Source organism: Podarcis bocagei (genome assembly GCF_964188305.1).
Source record: "Podarcis bocagei genome assembly, chromosome: 2".
Classification (NCBI taxonomy): domain Eukaryota; kingdom Metazoa; phylum Chordata; class Lepidosauria; order Squamata; family Lacertidae; genus Podarcis; species Podarcis bocagei.
In genome coordinates this window covers 15,535,989-15,556,917 of record NC_138126.1, presented here as the reverse complement: position 1 = coordinate 15,556,917, position 20,929 = coordinate 15,535,989, and the positions used below count along the sequence as shown (strand labels likewise).

The 20,929-nt window shown below is 48.7% G+C and overlaps 1 protein-coding gene across 5 annotated transcripts in view; it reads left to right on the top strand.

Annotated features, from left to right (window-relative positions):
• The window catches only part of AGPAT1 (1-acylglycerol-3-phosphate O-acyltransferase 1), a 43,399-nt gene extending 22,717 nt beyond the window's left edge, over positions 1-20,682 (top strand). For 3 of the 5 annotated variants that reach the window (XM_081183541.1, XM_081183542.1, XM_081183540.1), the window contains exons 2-7: positions 11,241-11,430; positions 13,735-13,868; positions 15,754-15,929; positions 16,966-17,061; positions 18,571-18,643; positions 19,583-20,682. In XM_081183541.1, coding sequence (XP_081039667.1) covers positions 11,246-11,430; positions 13,735-13,868; positions 15,754-15,929; positions 16,966-17,061; positions 18,571-18,643; positions 19,583-19,725 — 807 coding nt within the window. In that variant the 5' untranslated portion in view covers positions 11,241-11,245 and the 3' untranslated portion in view covers positions 19,726-20,682. Of the gene's footprint in view, positions 1-6,083; positions 6,135-11,240; positions 11,431-13,734; positions 13,869-15,753; positions 15,930-16,965; positions 17,062-18,570; positions 18,644-19,582 lie in introns of those variants that run through there. The other 2 variants (XM_081183538.1, XM_081183539.1) reach the window with 2 other exon arrangements.
• Positions 20,683-20,929: the final 247 nt, after the last annotated feature.

Sequence of the window (20,929 nt, the reverse complement as noted above, 5' to 3'; positions counted from 1 at the left end):
TAATGAGCCCAGCAGCTCATTCTCAGTAGGTCTGAGAATCAGTTGCTGAGGCTGAAGGTCTCCCCACAGCCATTTAAAAGTTGCCTCCTCTCCAAGCAATCAGAGACTTTGCCTACATGCAGCCAACCTCTCCTCTGTTCTTTTCATGCCTCTCTCAGTCCTGGAAACCAGAGGGGAGGAGAGCTTGTCGCAGCAGGATGGGGAGACTCACCTCTGCCTCTTGACCTCCTCTCCTGCTTCTGATTCTGGACTTCTTTCAGGCCCCCCCCCCCACTATACCCTGTTATGTCCACAGCTTCAGACACCACCACCTCCCAGTCTTCTCCCTCTGACCGCTCATCGTTGTCCCACCACCGCTCCCCGGGCTCTGTGCTTTCCCACCCCTGGTGGTTCCTCAGCTGGTTCCTCCCACCATTCCTCTGCGTCCACCCAGCCCGTGACTTCAAGCTGGGGGAAGGCTGCTTTTTGCAATGGTTTGCTCTGATCCCAAGATCTCAGGCCTCCACCCTCTCTGGAGCCCGCAGTGGCAGTTGTGAACGTAACTTAAGTGCAGAAGCTTTGGTCCCCAACTCTCTTCTTTCTTTCTTTCTTTCTTTCTTTCTTTCTTTCTTTCTTTCTTTCTTTCTTTCTTTCTTTCTTTCTCTCTCTCTCTCTCTCTCTCTCTCTCTCTCTCTCTCTCTCTCTCTCTCTCTCGCATCTGGCCATAAATCCTGAGCTGGGACTCACAGGGAAAGGCCAGGCCTCTCTCTGCGCTCAGGAATTGGATTGGGCAAGTTTGGTGGAGGAACGAACTGCGCCGCCTTTGTGTGTGTTCCTCTTACAAACTGCCTCATTAACACGATCAGTTAACACCTGCCCCGCGGTATCTCATTTCTGGCATGCAGCTCTGCCTCTTTACCAACCTTAATCCTTTTTTCTAGTTGCTTTAATAAAATAAATCATAATTACTTCTTTTGTCCTTACACGCTTAGCAATTGCCTATTAAGAGTTCTGCTTTAACACCATATTTCTTCACGTACAGTTTCCCCCTATGCATTCCCATTCTGTATAGAATTTTTGATTAGAGCAGTCCCTGATTGATGCAGTCATTTTTGCCAGCTCCATAATGTTTTGGGCTCCCTCCATTGGAGTTGCAGCCCAAAGTATGTGGAGGACATCGGGTCAGTGAAGACATCAGGCTGGTGTCTAGGACTGCAGCCTTAAACGTTTCCTTATTCCAGTCCTTTCTTTCCCACTCCACTTCCAGAACTGGATTCTGCCCTTGGTGTGCGAGGAAACAGAAATTTTCCAGTGTGGAGAACCTTTTACACCCGAGGGCCGTATTCCTTTCTAGGCAAGCTTTCAAGGGCCATGTGCAAGTGGCGGGTGTGATGGTCGTGTCCCAGTCGCCCTGGGTCCCAGGCCACCAGCTGTAGTTCTCCTGTGTGGTCTCCACCAGTAACATCTCGAGTTCTTCCCGTTGTGGTCCTGGTAGATGCCTAAGTGAGCAGGGCTGCCTTGTTCTCTGCCCTTTGCTTCTCTGGACAAACAGCTCCTGTTTCCACAGTTGTTGTTCTTTGGCGATCACTCATAGACGAGTAAGATTGTCTTCCATAAACACGGTTTTAACAATGAGTCTGTAAGTGACTATGGAGGCCAATTCTGGATCCACACGTCCTTCCACAGTGGGGACATTGGTTCCCGGGCAGGAGTTGATCATGGTGTGGATTTGCCAAGCGTGCCTTCCACTTGGCACGTTTCTCCCTTGCGTCCTGAGTTCGAGTGTCTTCAAAGTCCATGACACCTTTGGTAAAGGCTGTTCTCCAACTGGAGCGCTCGCAGGCCAGTGTTTCCCAGTTGTTGGTATTTATACTACATTTTTTTAGATTTGCCTTGAGAGAGTCTTAAAACCTCTTCTGTTGACCACCAGCATTACGCTTTCCATTTTTAAGTTTGGAATCGAGTTCTTGCTTCGGAAGAGGATAACTAGGCATCCGCACAACATGACCAGTCCAATGAAGAAAGGGAACCCCGGGGGTCATCTAGTCCAACCCCCCCTTGCAATGCACCCATGGCAGATGGCGATCCAATTTCTGCTTTAAAACCTCCCAATGGAGTCTGTTCCACTGTTGAATTGCTCTTACTTGCAATTACGCCCCCAGTAGTATTGGCACAGAGCTGCACGCTGAAGTTTCACAACTGATTTATCCATGCCGCCTGGCAGTGGTTCACGCTGGAATATGTTGGCCAGAGACAGAAGCATCTGCCCTTTGTTCCACAGAAGATATGGGAGACTGAATCAAAGGCACATGCGTTTACTGCTGTCCCCTAGACATGGGCTCCGTGTGTCTCTGTTGCCATTTTCCAAGAGGGTGTAGGTTAGGTTTGGCCTGACTGAGATTTGTCTTCTTCTCTGTAGGTAAAACATTTTATTCTCTTCTTGTTTCCTTCAGTGGCTCCCCCCCCCCCTTTTCGCGTTCCCATTCCTGTCTGCCACACGGTACATCAAAGGTCGTCAGCAGTGACTTCGCATCTTTTATATTGTGTGCTTTGCACTTCCAGAGCCAGGGTGGATAAAAATCAAATATTTTTTTAAAATTTTTTTTTATTAAATTTCCATTTAACAATCTAATCATGTCTCATTAATTAATCTGAATTATGCCAATACATAGGACGCGGGTGGCGCTGTGGGTAAAAGCCTCAGCGCCTAGGGCTTGCCGATCGAAAGGTCGGCGGTTCGAATCCCCGCGGCGGGGTGCGCTCCCGCTGCTCGGTCCCAGCGCCTGCCAACCTAGCAGTTCGAAAGCACCCCTGGGTGCAAGTAGATAAATAGGGACCGCTTACCAGCGGGAAGGTAAACGGCGTTCCGTGTGCTGCGCTGGCTCGCCAGATGCAGCTTTGTCACGCTGGCCACGTGACCCGGAAGTGTCTCCGGACAGCGCTGGCCCCCGGCCTCTTGAGTGAGATGGGCGCACAAACCCCAGAGTCTGTCAAGACTGGCCCGATCGGGCAGGGGTACCTTTACCTTTACCTTATGCCAATACATATCATAAAATCATAAATCTTCATGTTGGTGATGGAAGAGCGGTTTCTGACAAGTTTTTGTTGGACACTTTTTAAACTGTGCTCCTAATAATAATAATAATAATAATAATAACAACTAATAACAATAATAATAATTTATTTATACCCCACCCATCTGGCTGGGTTTCCCCAGCCACTCTGGGCGGCTCAGCAGAATTAAAAGTACAATAAAACACCAAACATTAAAAACTTCCCTAAACAGGCCTGCCTTCAGATGTCTTCTAAACATCAGATAGTTGTTTATTTCCTTGACATCTGATGGGAGGGTGTTCCAAAGGGCAGGTGCCACTACCAAGAAGGCCCTCTGTCTGGTTCCCTGTAACTTGGCTTCTCGCAGCGAGGGAACCGCCAGAAGGACCTCGGAGTTGGACCTCAGTGTCCGGGCTGAACGATGGGTTTCGTGTTATGGTCTGGTTCACGGGCCATCAAAGTCCTGGCAGGGGACGTCAGGACCAGGGGCAAGATGGCGGGGTGGGAGCAGGAACGGGGGTCCAGAAGCCAGGAGTCAGGAGCCAAGAGTCCGGGGGTCAGAGAGCCGGGAGTCAAGAAGCTAAGGGTCCGGGGGTCAGAAAGCAAGGAGTCACGAAGTCAGGGGCCCGAGGATCAAGAAGCAAGGAGTCAAGAAGCCGAGGTTCAAGGATCAGGAAGCAAGAAGCCCAAGGCAGGAAGCGTGTTGCTGTGACAGAGCCGAAGGGAAATACTGACCTTGTATCCCTTCCCAGCTCTTGCCACCAGGTGCTGTGAGTTACCAATCGGCCTCACCTGCGAGGCCGCGCTTTGCCTCTTCAGAACAAACTTAGGAAGGCCCAGGCCTGCAAAGTCCTATTGATCACAGGGCCTGGCTCCTGCATGCCCACCTGACAGGTGGAGACACTCCTTCAGGTATACTGGGCGGGGGCTGTTTAAAGGCTTTAAAGGTCCGCACTAACACTTTGAAACGTACTGGGAGCCAATGTAGATCTTTCAGGACTGGTGTTATTAGATCTCGGCCAGTCACCAGTTTGGCTGCCGCATTCTGGATTAGTTGCTGTTTCTAGGTCATCTTCAAAGGTAGCCCCAAGTAGAGCGTGTTCTGCTGTTATCTCCAAGCAGGAGATAACCAGAGCATGCACCACTCTGGCGAGACAGTCCATGGGGCAGGTAGGGTCTCAGCCTGAGTACCAGATGGAGCTGGTAGACAGCTGCCCTCCCTTTTGCAGCTCTAGGAATCTTTCTTTTCAGGTTTGGCAGATGCTTATCATTGAAGCATTCCTTGTAAGAAGACCATTGCATCAACTGGCCTTGCTGCTGCAGGTGGTGCTTTAACGCATCCTTTGTTGTTTAGTCGTGTCCGACTCTTCGTGACCCCATGGAGCAGAGCACGCCAGGCACTCCTGTCTTTCACTACCTACCGCAGTTTGGTCAAACTCATGTTGGTAGCTTTGAGAACACTGTCCAACCATCTCGTCCTCTGCTGTCCCCTTCTCCTTTTGCCCTCCATCTTTCCCAACATCAGGGTCTTTTCCAGGGAGTCTTCTCTTCTCATGAGGTGGCCAAAGTATTGGAGCCTCAGCTTCACGATCTGTCCTTCCAGTGAGCACTCAGGGCTAATTTCCTTCAGAATGGATAGGCTTGATCTTCTTGCAGTCCATGGGACTCTCAAGAGTCTCCTCCAACACCATAATTCAAAAGCATCCATTCTTCGGCCATCAGCCTTCTTTATGGTCCAGCTCTCACTTTCATCACTACTGGGAAACATGGTCTGGTGAAATCCCAGCGTATGCTCTTTAGGAAATGCGATCGCGAATTTCTTTGTGACTAGATGACCCTTGGGGTCCCTTCCAGCTCCTAAAGCATTCATCCTCCTCCTCATTGTCTTCGGACTTGTCGGAGGATAAAGTTGACGAATGCTCACCATTTTCCCATTCAGAATCAAGTGTGATCTACCCGTTGCTCAGATTGTGGGGTGCTGCAAAAATGTGGGGTTTGTTCTGCAAAACTATTACCAAACTTTGGCCCTGGTTTGGAGCAATTCAGATCATTTTGGGGTTTTGGGTGTTAAATATAAAACCCAGTTTGATGTATCAGTTGTTCAGGGTTGTTGTTGGGGGTTTTTTTGGGGGAGGGGTGGCGGCTGCAAAGCGTGAAGTTTGCGCAGCAAAATGCTACAAAGCCCTGTTTAGGGAAGTTTTTAATGTCTGGTGTTTTATTATATTTTGTTGGAAGCCGCCCAGAGTGGCTGGGGAAACCCAGCCAGGTGGGCAGAGTATAAATTAAATATTATTATTATTATTATTATTATTATTATTATTATTATTATTATTATTATTATTATTTATATTTCAAATTGTTTGTGCGGCGCTAGATCTTCGTTTTAAAAGAGAAATTACAGTGTCCTTAATGCTCATCCTTGCCGCTGCCTTATTTTATTGTTTTTAGCCTTTGGTTAACCAACCACATATTTCCACGTTTCTGCCATAAAGTTCCGTCAAATCTTTCAGCCGCAGCTCTCTGCTGGAAGCTACAGCTTCAAATGCCGCCTCTGGGCTGGAGGGGATAAGTTGGAAATCTCACTATCTCTGGCATGAAGCAGGAATCTGTTTCCTACATTCCATCCCAATGTGTGTATTCCCCCCCCCCCCCTTCTTATCTCTTCCTCTCCCCATTCCCACTTCGCCTTTGGCATGCCTTGGGCAGGCTGGGATCTTGCTCGGGCAAGTTTCCAGCTTGCTTACCCAAGACAAATGACACTGAACTCTGCGTTCTTCTCCTGGCCCCTCTGATGAAGCCTCTGTTCCTCTCAGGATAATGCCGGGAGCTGAGCTTCTGCCGGAAGCGAAGTCTCCAGGGAAAGCCTATTATTATTATTATTATTATTGCCTGATCCTGCCCACCTGGAATCTAAAAGCCAGAGGCGGCTCCTCCTCCTTCTTTTCCTGTTGGTCAGAAATTTCATTATCTTTGACCAGACCGGATCCCCAGTCCAAGATATACAGGTATTCATTTCCCCACTTGCCTGAGTCGGAGTGGGGAGTTGCAGTTCCTTCCGGTGGGGAAGAGACGTTTTTCTTAAGCCATGTGGTGCCATTCAGGTATGTGAGGATGAACTTAAGCTCCTTGGAGGAAGGGGTAGCTCAGGAAAGGGCCTTTTCAGTACTGGCCCCGACTTGGTGGAACGCTCTGTCACAAGAGACCAGGGCCCTGCGGGACTTGACATCTTTCCGCAGGGCCTGAAAGACAGAGCTGTTCCACCTGGCCTTTGGTTTGGACTCAGTCTGACCCTTATGTTGCCCTCCCCTTACGGTTTTGATCTACGGGCTACTTTTAAAATGAGGCTGCATTTTAAATGGCATTTTAACCTGTTCAGTGGTATCTCGGGTTACATACGTTTCAGGTTACAGACTCCGCTAACCCGGAAATAGTACCTCGGGTTAAGAACCTTTGCTTCAGGATGAGAACAGAAATTGTGCTCCGGCAGCAGCAGGAGGCCCCATTAGCCAAAGTGGTGCTTCAGGTAAAGAACAGTTTCAGGTTAAGAACGGACCTCCAGAACGAATTACAGTACAGTGGTCCTCGCAAGACGAAAAGAATCCGTTCTGTGATTCTCTTCGTTTAGCGGTTTTTTCGTCTTGCGAAGCAAGCCCATTGAAGGATTAGCGCTATTAGCGGCTTTTAGCGGCTTATCTGCTGATCGGATCAGCTGATATGCGGCTTAGCGGCATAGAAAAAGGAGGGGGAGGGGGGAAAACCAGCAGGAACTCGCAAGACATTGTCGTCTTGCGAAGCAAGCCCATAGGAAATTTGCTTTGCGAAGCACCTCCAAAACGGAAAACTCTTTCGTCTAGCGAGTTTTCCGTCTAGCGAGGCATTCGTCTTGCGGGGCACCACTGTAAGTACTTAACCTGAGGTACCACTGTATTTTAAATTGGTCCCCCCCCCCCATTATGTTTTTACTGTAATTTTACTGGTGTTAGCCACTTTGAGCCCTGCTCTGGCTGGGGAGGGCAGGGTATAAATAATTATTTATTTTATTTTATTTTATTTTATTTTATGTTTGTTTGTTTGTTTGTTTGTGTGAACCAGAGACTCTTAATCATGTCTCTGGGCCCCAAAAGATTCCTGCATTGCAGGGGGTTGGAGTAGATGACCCTTGGTGGTCCCCTCCAGCTATATGATTGTATGAAATAAAATACTAAAGCTTAACTGTATACCCTGTGCCATCGCTATACTAATCTCAGTGCGTTCGCTTATAGGGTCTTGTGACAGTCTTCTTGTTTAGCCACTTATTTAGGAAAATGTTTGGTTTTGAGGAAACTGACCTAATATGTACGCATTTCGCATGAATCAAATTGTATTATACTTTTTCCCCACCATCACCAATTTGATTTGAAATATTTTTAGTTGTGTTTGTGTTTAATTATTACTTTGGTTTGGTTTGTGTTTTGAGATCGTTTAGCTCCTTTTGGCTCCCTATACTCCCCCCCCACCTCAAATGAATAAGGGAAAAACTGTGGAGGGGAAAGGGGTGCGGTTATTGGTTTGGTTTGTTCTTGTTTTTATTATGCATTTTATGTTTTTATCTTTTGTTTTTATGGTGTGAACCACCCTGAGATTGACAGATGAAGGGCAGTATACAAATTTAATAAAAAATAATGCTCATGACAGTATGAAATAGCCTTGAGCTCTTTTTCAACATCATCATCATCATTTATTGTTTATACCACGCTTATCTGGCCGGGTTTCCTCAGCCACTCTGGGTAGTTCTGAATAGAAAATTAAAAGCACAATAAAACGTCAAACATTAAAAATTTCCTGATACAGGGCTACCTTCTAAAAGTTGTATAGTTGTATATTTCCTTAACATCTGATGGGAGGGCGTTCCACAGGGCGGGCGCCACCACCGAGAAGGCTCTCTGCCTTCAGACATAACTTGAAGAACGCTTGTTCGTGGAAACAAATTATTAAGCAATGGCAAAGATAGGCTACAACAATTTAAAACCGAAGAAATTGCCCCCTCCTAAACATAGACATCTTCTGTGTTGAAAGCCAGGATTAGCAGTGTGTCTATAACATTCACTGATAGCTGTGTTACCAAGGTGCATCTGGAAGTTGCCAGGTACCCCTCTGTGGGGAGGTGGCCCCACAACTTAGGGGCTGCCACAAAACAGGCCCTCTCCTGGGCCACCCCTACCCTCCAAGCCTCTGAGGGTAGTGAAACAACCAAGAGGGTTTGTTTAACATGTACGCACCTTGAATTGGGCCCGGAAACTGTTAGGATTTTTTATCTCACCAGCTGCTCAGCAAGTAGAACTATGGTTGTTTATATCATGTGAGTGTCTGAGAGCGTGAGACAGGAAGTCTCAGTACTGTTCGGTACTGCGAGAGAAGCTACCGTGTTTTTCGCTCTATAAGACGCACCAGACCATAAGACGCACCTAGATTTTGGAGGAGGAAAACAAGAAAAAAAAAATTCTGAATCTCAGAAGCCAGAACAGCAAGAGGGATCGCTGCGCAGCAAAAGCAGCAATCCCTCTTGCTGTTCTGGCTTCTGCGATAGCTGTGCAGCCTGCATTCGCTCCATAAGATGCACACACATTTCCCCTTACTTTTTAGGAGGGGAAAAGTGAGTCTTATAGAGCAAAAAATACGGTACTTTCACTTCTGTGTGAGATGTTGTTCTGTACTGCTGCTGAGAGAGAGCAGACATGCTGATGGAGTCTCTCTATATAGACCGTTGAATAAAGTAATTTTAAAGCTACGATTGTCTCTTTCTTCTGCAATGATATGCAAGAAGACGAGTGTGCTCCTCTCAGGAGGGTCACTTATCACTGGTCTCTCTGGACTGAGGAAGATTTACAGCCAGAGGGTGACCACCGGAGAGACGCCATGGTGTCTTGGGAAGGTGGTGGCCTTCCCGGGCGTTTTTCCAACAGAAACAACCAGTGCCACTGTTTTAAAACGGATGTTGTGCGAGATGCAAACGGAACCGCAGCTGGTAATCCGGGCACTGCATTTTGGACCCCTTGGAATTTCTGAGCCGCCTTCAAGGGCAGCCCCATGTAGGGTGCTCTGCAGCAATCTAGTCTGGAAGTTACTGCAGCATGCAGAACAGTGGCCAAATATCTGTGCCCCCAAGTGACAAACGCTCAGGAGCTGGGAAAAGGCACGCATGTGGGTTGGTGGAGAGAGATAGGGCACAAACAAAGGAACGCAGGGCATAATTTGGCAGCTTGCCTCCTAGCGCGGTTGGGTTGCTGGATTCCTTGATGTGTGGTTGCAAAACTATTGACTTCCTGGGCGGCTGCCCAGCCTGCCTGCCAGCAGCCCTGAAATTTTCCCTCCGTCATACCAGAGAGAACGTGGCTTGCTGGCATCAGTGCCCTGCACTGCCTCTCTTGTTTTTCAGTGCAGGATGGTTTTGAATGACCAGGCCCTAGTGTATGTTGCAATAGTGCTGTGGGAAAGTGGAGGGTGTGTGTGTGTGTGTGTGTTTTAAAGCTAAAAAAAAAAAAAAAAGGTAAAGGACCTCTGACAGTTAAGTCCAGTCGCGGATGACTCTGGGGTTGCGGCGCTCATCTCGCTTTATTGGCTGAGGGAGCCGATGTTTGTCCACAGACAGTTTTTCTGGGTCATGTGGCCAGCATGACTAAGCCGCTTCTGGCGAACCAGAGCAGCGCACAGAAACACCGTTTACCTTCCCGCCGGAGCGGTACTTATTTATCTAGTTGCACTTTGATGTGCTTTCGAACTGCTAGGTTGGCAGGAGCTGGGACTGAGCAACGGGAGCTCGCCCCGTTGCAGGGATTCGAACCGCTGACCTTCTGATCGGCAAGTCCTAGGCTCAGTGGTTTAGACCACAGCACCACCCGTGACCCTTTATTTTAAAGCTAGATTATGCTAAAAATCTTTGGAAAGGATATTATTATTATTTATTTATTATTGAATTTATATACTGCCCTATACCCGGAGGTCTCAGGGCGGTTCACAGAAGAAAATCAAAATATAAAACCACAAATGTATATAATAAAAATAAAAACAACCACTTGTTTGCTGGCTCTCATCCAGTCCTTTACCAAGGCGAGACACTGGTCCAGAATAAATCTGGGACTCAACTACATTAGTCAAAAAACAGCATTTTGAATGTGTTAGAAACATGCAACACCAGATGGCGCTGGAGAGCAAAAAAAATTCTATTCGATTTTCCATAGCGTTTTTTCCCCTCTGTGTGGATCCACTCCTGGTGAAATCTCAGGTGCCACATTTGTGTGTGTGTGTGTGTGTGTGTGTGTGTGTGTGTGTGTGTGTGTTTGTTTGTACTTGCAAGGAACTGCATAAAAACATCCTAGTCCTGCAGTCTTAGGACAGAAGCTTGCAAAATGAAACCTGCCACACTTGCTTATCAGAGAAGATCTCTGGGTGTCGACTTCGGGTGGCCTCAAGGCAGAATTTTGATGGTTTGACAGCACAGCAAAAGTTTGCCCATTCAAGAGGGGCTTATAGGTCTTCTCTGAGTGGGGAATGGTGCCTTCTAGCTGTAGTTCGCTTTGCCATGCACCAAGCTTAAGCAGTGAAGATTCAGAAGGGTATATCGGAGTCACGATCACACACGAGGCGCTGGGTGTCCCTAGTGCAACACTTCTCTCGGTGCAGCTATGAGCTCACTTGAACGTCTTTGGCCAATCCCCATATCTCAACCGATGGCCGTGCCAACCCGAGAAGTGAAACAAACACAGTGTTATGAATTATTATGTATGCTGTAGCTTAATTTCATGATTTTGTTATGGATGTACATTTTTACAGAAACTGCTTTTAGGGGGGGTTGTGTTTGGCATTTAGAGCTTACAAGAATCCAAAATATCTATTAATGATGATTGTTTTAATCTCTGAGTTTTTATCCATTTCGGTCTATTGCTATGCTAACTTTTTGACAGTTTTGAATTGTTGTTAATTTTATTTGTCGTGTCTTTTTGAAAGCTTCCTTGAGGGGGTTTTTTAAAACAACAACAAGCGGTGCATAAATATTATGAAAATTTATATGCTGCTCAATTGCAGCCGTCTCTCAGCAGTGTATGATAAGTGTAACAAATACAAGAGAGATAAAACAAAACCCAATAAAGAGCAAGCTATAAAATGGAAGAATGGCTTTAAAATGGCTGCTGAAATAGAAACGGAGTTCACTCTTTCCCTCCCCCCTGCAGGGACAATGGAGATTTCGCTGGGCCAGGGGCTCCTCATTTTGTTCCTGGTGGTGGTCCCGCTTCTCTACGAATGGAGTGCCACCTTCAAGTACTTCTGCAAGATGGCGTTCTACAACAGCTACATCCTCTTCCTGGCCGTGATCGTCATCCCTATTTGCGCAGTCCGTGGGCGCAACGTGGAGAATATGAAGTGAGCGCAAGAATTTGTTTGTGTGTATTAGGCTCTTTGGGAGCTATTCAGTTATCTCATTCTGCTAGCGCAAGGATTTTCGTTCGTGCAGAGGGACTCCCCCTGTTCCCTTCCACCTTCCCCAAATCTGCTCCAGAGTGTTGGGGGGGGAACCCCCTAGAACAGATTTAGGGGACCCATGGGGGACGGAGGCTTGGGGAGCAATGTTCTTCCATGCCAAAGGAAGTCCCTGTGCTGGCGGGATGTTCACATAGGCAGCACAATGGTGGGTGTAGCCCTTGTTGTGTTTGGCCAGGGGGGACGACGACTCGTAAATCTTTCGTTGGAAGATTGGGCATGACTCTGCTTGCTGAGAGAGGAGGAAGAGGGGGAAGGAAGTCCAACTCAGAAATGTTAAATTGATTGCAAAGCTAATGAAATGTATAGACTTGAAAAGTATAAATTGAAACTTAAGAAGAAAAGAGTTTTTTTGCATGGGGTTAAGGCAGGCAGATGGGATTAAACCACAGAGCCTAGGACTTGCCGTTCAGAAGGTCGGTGAAAAGTTGGAAGAATTTCTTCCAAATTTATTCTACAAATATCTCAATAATAAAATTTCGTTGATTGACTTCCATCGCTTACACTGCACTTCCTATATACATTTTAAGCAACATTGTATCTGTTATTCCGTATTTCCCCCATACAATCTCATACAAATATTCTAATCAATAAGTTTTCTAAATCTTTCATAAACACAACCAATACCTTACATTTAATCTTTGTCTACATAAATAATCATTTAAACGTTTCCATTGTTTCTGGATTATCTATAGATAAAATCAGTTTAATGCAGTTCTGCTCTGCACCCTTCCTTGATAGCTTTTGGCCTAGCTGGAATGTCCCCACAGACTCTGACAATGCCTCTTCTTTCCTTAGATTAAGGATAGAACAGGGTAAACTAGCCTACTGCACAAAGGTAAATTTCGCATTAATTTTATTTGCCAACTTTTGTCTCTGGCCCTGCCCACCGCTGACATTTGGCCTCCTGGAATTTTGCTCTGAACGGAATGCCGGGCTACATGGACCTGTGGCTTGGTTTTAGCTAGCAGTGCGGCTTAAGGACTGAAGGCGAGTCTTAGGGGCAGATTTCGCAGATATCATAGAATCACGACTTGGAAGGGACCCAGGGGTCATCTAGCCCACCCCCCTTGAATGCAGGAATTTCAGCCAAAGCATCCATGACAGAGGGCCATCCAACCTCTGCTTAAATACCTCCAAGGAAGCTTCGAGATTTTTTTTTAAAAAAATATAAAGCAGTATAAAAATAAAATGAACCACCATCACACCAAAATTCATTGTAAACAAAGAGGTACCTAGACATTCCATTGTGGCCACTGTAACCTGGGTTTAAGGTGCCATTTGACAATTAACATACATATCTGAGACTGCGTAGTAGGGGATGAGGCGATCTTTTAGGTTAGTGGAATGCCACAGGGAGGCATCTTGGACTTCACCTGAGGCAGCAAAATGTCTTGTGGCAGCTGCTTCTTACATGGTTATATGCAGGTTGGCCTCCTGTGGACTTTACCTTTACTGTATCGGTAGAAAGAGGAGAGCCAACAAAAGCAATAAAAACAACTTCTCGCTGCTTTGGTATTTTGAAAACTGAAAGCTGCATTGAACAACACTGGCCTCTAGAGGGAGCATGAGCACTCCAGACACCTCAGTGCCTCAAAAATTATTTATGACTGACAGCTTATTATTTTATTTTTATTTGTATTTATTTTGATATTTACACCACCCTTCATTAAAGGATCTCAGGGCAGTTCACAAGATAAAAACACAAATAAATAGCTAAACAACAACAACAAAACAGTAACCCGCACTCCCACAAAGGTATTTAAAAGGTTGTGGCAAATTAATCAGCCAAAAGCCCAGTTGAAGAGGAATGTTTTTGCCTGGCACCTAAAAATATACAGTGGAACCTTGGTTCTCAAATGCCTTGTTTCTCGAACATTTTGGCTCCCGAAACCCAGAAGTATTCCGGTTTTCGAATGTTTGTTGGAAGCCGAACGTCCGATGCTGCTGTCGGCTATTGCGCCAATCGGAAGCCACGCCTTGGTTTTTGAACGTTTCAGTAGTCGAACGGACTTCTGGAACAGATTACGTTCGAAAACCAAGGCGCCACTGTATAATGAAGCCACTAGTTCAACCTTGCAGAAGGGAAGATGGCAAACTGTTGTTGTCATCATCAGCGACTGCGGTGCAGTGAGGTGCGGAAGTCGCAGGTGAACAAGTTTCTCCTCTTTTCTTTTCCATCTCCAGGATAATCCGGTCCATGATGCTACATGTGAAATACCTGTACGGGATCAAGATTGATGTGCGGGGGACAGAGAACTTCAACATGAAGCAGCCTTATGTGATCGTGTCCAACCATCAGAGCTCGCTTGACTTGCTTGGTACGCTTGGGCAGGGGGGAAGGGGGTCTGGGTAGGTGGCCAGAATGTGAGTAGAAAACCCCTCGTGGCCTCTTCCGTCAGTCCATTTTACCATGCCACCAAATTATTAAGAGTTCCTGCCCACTTTAAAGCAATCTTCATTGGTTTCCAGGGACACAGGTGACGCTGTGGGTTAAACCACAAAACCTAGGACTTGCCGATCAGAAGGTCGGCGGTTCGAATCCCCGCGACGGGGTGAGCTCCCATTGCTCAGTCCCTGCTCCTGCCAACCTAGCAGTTCGAAAGCATGCCAAAGTGCAAGTAGATAAATAGGTACCACTCCGGCGGGAAGGTAAATGGCGTTTCCGTGCACTGCTCTGGTTTGCCAGAAGCGGCTTAGTCATGCTGGCCACATGACCCGGAAGCTGTACGCCGGCTCCCTCGGCCAATAAAGCGAGATGAGCGGCGCAACCCCAGAGTCGGCCACGACTGGACCTAATGGTCAGGGGTCCCTTTACCTTTACCTTATGTTGGTTTCTAAGCAGGTGTGGGGAGACTTTGGACCCCTAGATGTTCAAAGATTTGTAAGGTTGGAAGTGACCATGAGCTTCACCTAGCCCAGTGCTTTTTTCCTGGGGGGACGCATACCCATGAACATTTTGTGCATCTAAGTTTGGCCTCATTGAGGGGCAGTTTTTCAATATGAGAAGGAAAATGAGAGTACCCCTAAACATTTTTTTAAGGAAAAAAAGCATTGACCTAGCCCAACCCCCCCTGCAGCGCAGGAATCTTTTGACCAACATGGGGCTCGAACCTGCGACCCTGCAGTTCAAAGTCTCATGCTAAACTACAACAACTCCCATCAGCCCCAGTAAACGTGGCTTGCAGCCAGGGATGGTGGCAGCTGGCAACCCAAAACCTCTGGGGAGCCAAACGTTCCCCACACCTGATTTGCAGAGCTGGGAAGGCATCTTCAAAAGTCTTCTTCTTTGGTGATCACTCGTAGCCGAGTAAGATTGTCTGCCATAAACACGGTTTTAACGGTGAGTCCGTAAGTGACTCTGGAGGCCAATTCTGGATCCACACGTCCTTCCACAGTGGGGACATTGGTTTCCGGGCGGTAGTTGATCACGGTGAGGGTTTGCCAAGCATGCCTTCCTCTTAGCATGTTTCTCCCTTTCGTCCCGAGTTCGAGTGTCTTCACAGCCCATGACACCTTTGGTAAAGGCTGTTCTCCAACTGGAGCGCTCACAGGCCAGTGTTTCCCAGTTGTTGGTGTTTATACTACATTTTTTAGATTTGCCTTGAGAGAGTCCTTGAACCTTTTTTGTTGACCACCAGCATTACGCTTTCCATTTTTAAGTTCGGAATAGAGGCGTTGCTTTGGAAGACGATAATCAGGCCTGATTATCAAAAGTAATCTAGTCTGGGATACCCCAACCCTCCAGATGTGACTGAACCATAACTCCTGTTCCTCTTGGCCGCCGTCTGCTGAGAGTCAAACTACATCCAGAGGGGACGGCATTGGCTGCCTCAAATTTTGGTTGACCTTTTTAGTTGAATTTTGCACAGGAACGGAGTCCGGGAAGTGCGAAAACGTTTTTAAAAATTTGCTTTTACATCCCAGTGGGGAAGCTGTGTCCCTGCAGAAGGTTCTGAGGCTCCCAAAAGCCTCCAGGCAGCATGGCCCAGTGGTCAGGGACGATGGGAGTTGTAGTCAATAAGATACAAATTGCCACAGATTCCCCACCTCTGGTTTACTCTGCCTGGGCCTTTGCTGTGCCACCAGGCCATGGTCACCCCCCGACCGGTGTTCTGGCACATAGTGGGCTGGGCGGCCTTGATCTGTTGCCGTGGCTAACCTTCCCACTTTCCTCCCTCTCCGCTGCCCCGCCCCGCCCTGCAGGGATGATGGAAGTCTTGCCGGACCGGTGTGTGCCAATCGCCAAGAAGGAGCTGATGTACATGGGCACGGTGGGGCTGGCGTGCTGGCTAGGGGGCATCATCTTCATCAACCGCAAGAAAACCGACGACGCCATTAGCGTCATGGCGGAGACGGCGCAAACCATGCTCTGTGAGGATGTGAGTGTTGCTGGAACGGCAGGCGGGGCTGCCTACATTTTGGGGAATCGTGGGGGATCTGGAGGCACAGGAGGGGATGTAGAAGGAAGGGACTGCGAAGTGGGATTGTGTCTGTGTCATGGCTGGGTGTACAGGATGCAGCAAGAGAGCTAATATTGATTATTTCCCCCAAAATTCACAAGGGTGTGCGCCTGGGTGCTGGCCTCATGGACTTCCCCACCTTGCTTAAATGCTAACTTGCTGGTACAGCCCTTTTGGGCAGAGAGTGGGAGAGAGGGAAGTTTGCCATTGTAGCGTTCGGCTCTTAATCACAGTGGTTCCTTGGTTCCTGAACGGCTTAGTTGTTGAACAAATCGGCCCCCGAACGCCCCAAACCTGGAGGTAAGTGTTCCAGTTTGCGAATGTTTTTCAGAAGCCGAATGTCCGCCGCGGCTTCTGCTTGAGTGCAGGAAGCTCCTGCAGCCAATTGGAAGCCGCGCTTTGGTTTTCGAATGGTTTCGGACTCCCGGAACGGATTAAGTTTGAGAACCAAGGTACCACTGTACTGGTACTGTCTCCTCAGTGGGTGGAACACACCATCTTGGAGTGCACAAGGCGGAGGGAGACGCTTTTGTAGGAAAACAAACCGGCCTCAAGCTCTCTCCACAGAGAAGGGCTTTTGGGATTTGCTCTGCGCCGATTTAGCCGTCTGCTAAATTGACAACGCTGCAGGGCGGAGTGTGTGGATTGCGACATCTATTTGGCCGAACGGATTGTCCGTTTTTAGAGGCAGTGTAGCTTCAGATACAAGTTTCTGGGACCCAAACGACAGGGGAGGGATGTTCTGCCCATGTGCTTCTGCTGGGGAAACATATCCTGGGCCGGATCCAGGCCGGGCTCTTCTTATGGTGGGTTCTTGTGCTGGGTCTCTAGCAGCCACTGGGGAAAGCTTTTTCGGCTTGGGGAATGGAGGGCACAGAAAGGAACCCCTTTAGCTGTATTTGTGCAGCCTGCAGCTACTTATGCTCCTTCCTTTTCTCCTCTGACCCCCCTGCAGGTTCGGGTCTGGGTGTTCCCCGAGGGCACCAGGAACCACAACGGCTCCATGCTGCCCTTCAAGCGGGGTGCCTTCCATTTGGCTGTGCAAGCCCAGGTAGGGAGTCCTTTCCTCTTTACTTAGCCGTGGGGGCAACTCGAGCTGCAACCCCCTGTGCGGTTTTGGCCTCTGAAATCCGGCAGGGGTGACCTCTGAGCCCAACGCACATAGTGTGTGTCTTGTTAAGGTTGCAGAGGAGCAGGTTAAGAGCCAGGAAGTCACCTTCAAGTCTCTCCTCCGCCACTGACTTGCCAAGCGCGTCTCTGCCACACCCCTTCCTCTCTCTTTCGGCCTTGACCTCTCCCAACAGGGATAATTGTACTTCGCAGGGCTGTTTTGTAGTTTGGACTTGATATCCCGCTTTATCACTACCCGAAGGAGTCTCAAAGCGGCTAACAATCTCCTTTCCCTTCCTCCCCCACAACAAACACTCTGTGAGGTGAGTGGGGCTGAGAGACTTCAGAGAAGTGTGACTGGCCCAAGGTCACCCAGCAGCTGCATGTGGAGGAGCGGGGAAGCGAACCCGGTTCCCCAGAATACGAGTCTATCGCTCTTAACCACTACACCAAAGATTAGCAGGAAGATGTATGCAAAGCATGAACCAGGAGCGATGCTTTTTATTTTTGTTAAGCCAAAGAAAGGTGTCTTAGAAAGTGTCAGAATATTGGCCTACTTAACTCTGTATTGCCGAAACCAGGATGTCCCAAGCTTGGGTCTCGCAACTGTTTTTGGACTACAACTCCCATTATCCCTGGCTAGCAAGGCCAGTGGTCAGGGATGATGGGAATTGTAGTCCATAAACGGCGGGAGACCCAAGTTTGGGAAACACTGGGCTAAACGGACTGTCCGTGGGTATCCAGGGTTTCAGAGGCAGAGTCCTTTCAATTCATAGAATTGCAGAGTTGGAAGGAAGCTCCAGGGTCCAACCCCCCGCAACGCAGGAATCTCAGCATATGGTTATAAAAGCAGAGGAAACCAGTGCTGCTCTAAAACAAAACCGCTCCAAGTCAAACGGAACAGAGTCAATGCCGGAAAAGAGGTGGTCACCATTCAGTGAAGCACCTGAGGTGTCAAAAAGTGCAAAGAGGTGTGTTTTCATAATAAAAAAACTTAGCATTCCTATGGCACTATTCAGAGAATCGGGTGCACTGCCTTTTTCCAGTCCTTGCAAAGGCCTTAATAGGCTAGACCATGACAGGAAGCAGGAAGGAGGGAAGAGAGAGCTGAAAAAGGAGGGAGGGAGAAAGGAAGGATTTTCTCATAATGCTGGAACCCTTTTCGTGCAGCACACAGCTAAACTCTGGGATTTGTTTCCCAAAAGACCATAGAATCATAGAATCATAGAGTTGGAAGAGACCACAAGGGCCATCAAGTCCAACCCCCTGCCAAGCAGGAAACACCATCAGAGCACTCCTGACATATGGTTGTCAAGCCTCACGACAGCCACCAAATCAAAACAACTTTTAAAAGATGTTTAGACACCTTTTTTTTTTAAACAGCCCTCCCTGAAGTGTATTATCTTTTTGTCTTCTTCACGCTGTTCCTCCCTTCCCTGCCCCTTTCCAGGTTCCTATCATCCCAGTTGTGATCTCATCGTATCGGGATTTCTACAGTAAGAAGGAAAGGCGTTTCACCACGGGTGAGTCCAGCCGTCTGGCTCCTTTTCCCTCCCTTTCCCTTCCCTTAACCCCAGGGACGAGGCTGGTTCTGACAAACCTGTGGCCACTCACTGGCTGTTGTGGTAGGGTCTTCTGAAGGTGGGTGATGTAATTTTGGGGGTTAAATGGCTTTGAGTGATTTCAGTGCTGCTTTCAATAGGGCTACATAGCTGGGGGGGGGTTAAAATAGGTAAAGCAATCATACATTTTTAGTTGTACAGTCATACCTTGGGTTACAGACGCTTCAGGTTCCGTTTTTTCGGGTTACGGACTGCTGAAACCCGGAAGTACTGTAACAGGTTACTTTCGGGTTTCAGCAGTCACGCATGCAAAGAAGAGCCGAATCGCAACACGCGTGTGCGCAGACACACTGCTGCGGGTTGCGAACGTGCATCCTGCACGGATCACGTTCACAACCTGAGCATCCACTGTATCTGTTTTAATTTACGTTGTGAGCTGACCTGGGAGGAAAGTGGGAATATGAAATTAGCAGGCATATAAATGAAAATACAGTGGTGCCTCTAGATGCGAACAAGATCCGTTCCGGAGCCCCATTTGCATCTAGAAGCAAACGTAACCCGTGTCTGCGCGTCTACGGGTCATGTTTCGGCACTTCTGCGCATGCGCGTGATGTCATTTTGAGCATCTGCACATGCGCAAGCGGCGAAACCCGGAAGTAACGTGCTCCATTACTTCCAGGTTGCCGCGGAGCGCAACTTGAACACGCTCATCTCAAAGCACATTCAACCCGAGGAATGACTGTAATTAAATACCCTCTGCCCTGCCCTGCCTCTTTGCAGCCTGCACACTTAACACTTTTCTTTTTCTTTCCTTCTCTCTCCCTTTCTGCCCCCCACCTGGTCCGGCTACATCACCACGGCCCCTTTCCACTGCCTCCGTCTCCTCCTCCTCCGGCGCAGGGCGCTGCACGGTCCAAATCCTGCCTCCCATGCCTACGCGGGAGCTGGTGGCTGAAGACGTGCCGGCACTGACAGATCGCGTGCGCCAGGCCATGCTCATTGCCTTTGAGGGGCTCTCGGTGGAGCTGGGTGCCCCGCAGTGACCCCCTTTTACTACTTCCTCCCTCCCAACATCCGGCCCTAGAGAGAGACAGAGAGAGAGGAGCTTATGGGGTGGGGACTGGGAACAGCTTTGCGCCCACTGGGACGGGGGCCACGGCAGAAGAGGGCGGCGTTAACTCCCCAGCGGCCAAGCCGGGGTCAGGAGTGGCAGAGGCGGTGATGGGAGCGGCCCACGCTACAACCAAACTCAGAGATTTGCAAGCTGGGGTGGGCTTCGCCTGGCTACGCCCACAAGGAGCCGCAGGGGCGGAGTTGATCCCAGCCACGCCCGCTTCCACATTTCGGACCAGAATTCTCCCCTCCCACAACCAGGTAGATGGCGCAGCCCTCTCCCCGCCAGGTCTTCTTCCCCTCAACCGTTTCTGTCGATGTGAACTGTTCCGCTTGAGCTTCTCGGACTGGACCACTCCAGCCCCCTGTAGGGAGCATTTTGTGGGCTGACCCACAGGCAACGTATAAACAGAACCACTCCTCGAACCCTGCAGAGGGAAGATTCATCCCGGCGCTCCTCTGGGGGACGAGATGGGCGCAGGGCAGGTTCTGAGTGTGAACACTGCAAAATGTGAAGCCGGGTTGCGAGTTGGTTGCAAACACCCTGCTGGCCTTTCACGAAGGGGTGTGTGTGTATGTGTTTGCGTGTGAGATAAGGGAATGGGCACGATTGATCGATCCACTACATCTTGCCTGCGGTGGGAGCGAGGCGACGACGAACCACTCCAGAGCTCCCCGAGGAGGGGAGCTGTGCGGACTACGACCCACCCAGGCCTCTGACTGATCAGCAGCTCTAATAAAATGGTGGACAAGACTACCTCCCTCTGTGAAAGGGGCACGGTGAATGGGGGAACTGCGGCGGGGTGGGGGGGGCTGGGGACACAGAGAGAATGTGACTCTGTATTGGCTCTTTTCAGTCACCCAGTGGGTGAAACGAGGGAATGAAAGAGCAGCTTTGCGGGGAGGGGGGGTTGCGGTGTGTCTCACGGGGAGGTGGGGGGGGGGCTAAAATAATATGGGCTGACCCTGTGGAACCCAGTTTATGGGACCAGCCCTTGACCCAATTGATGTGGGGCGGAAATTAGGGATGCTACTTTGGGGGAAAGCGAGAGCAGGAACGTGAGAAGACGCCCGTTTCCTGACAGCCTCCCTGGGCCTGTTACTTTTGTGTTGGTTAAAATATTTTAACTGCCC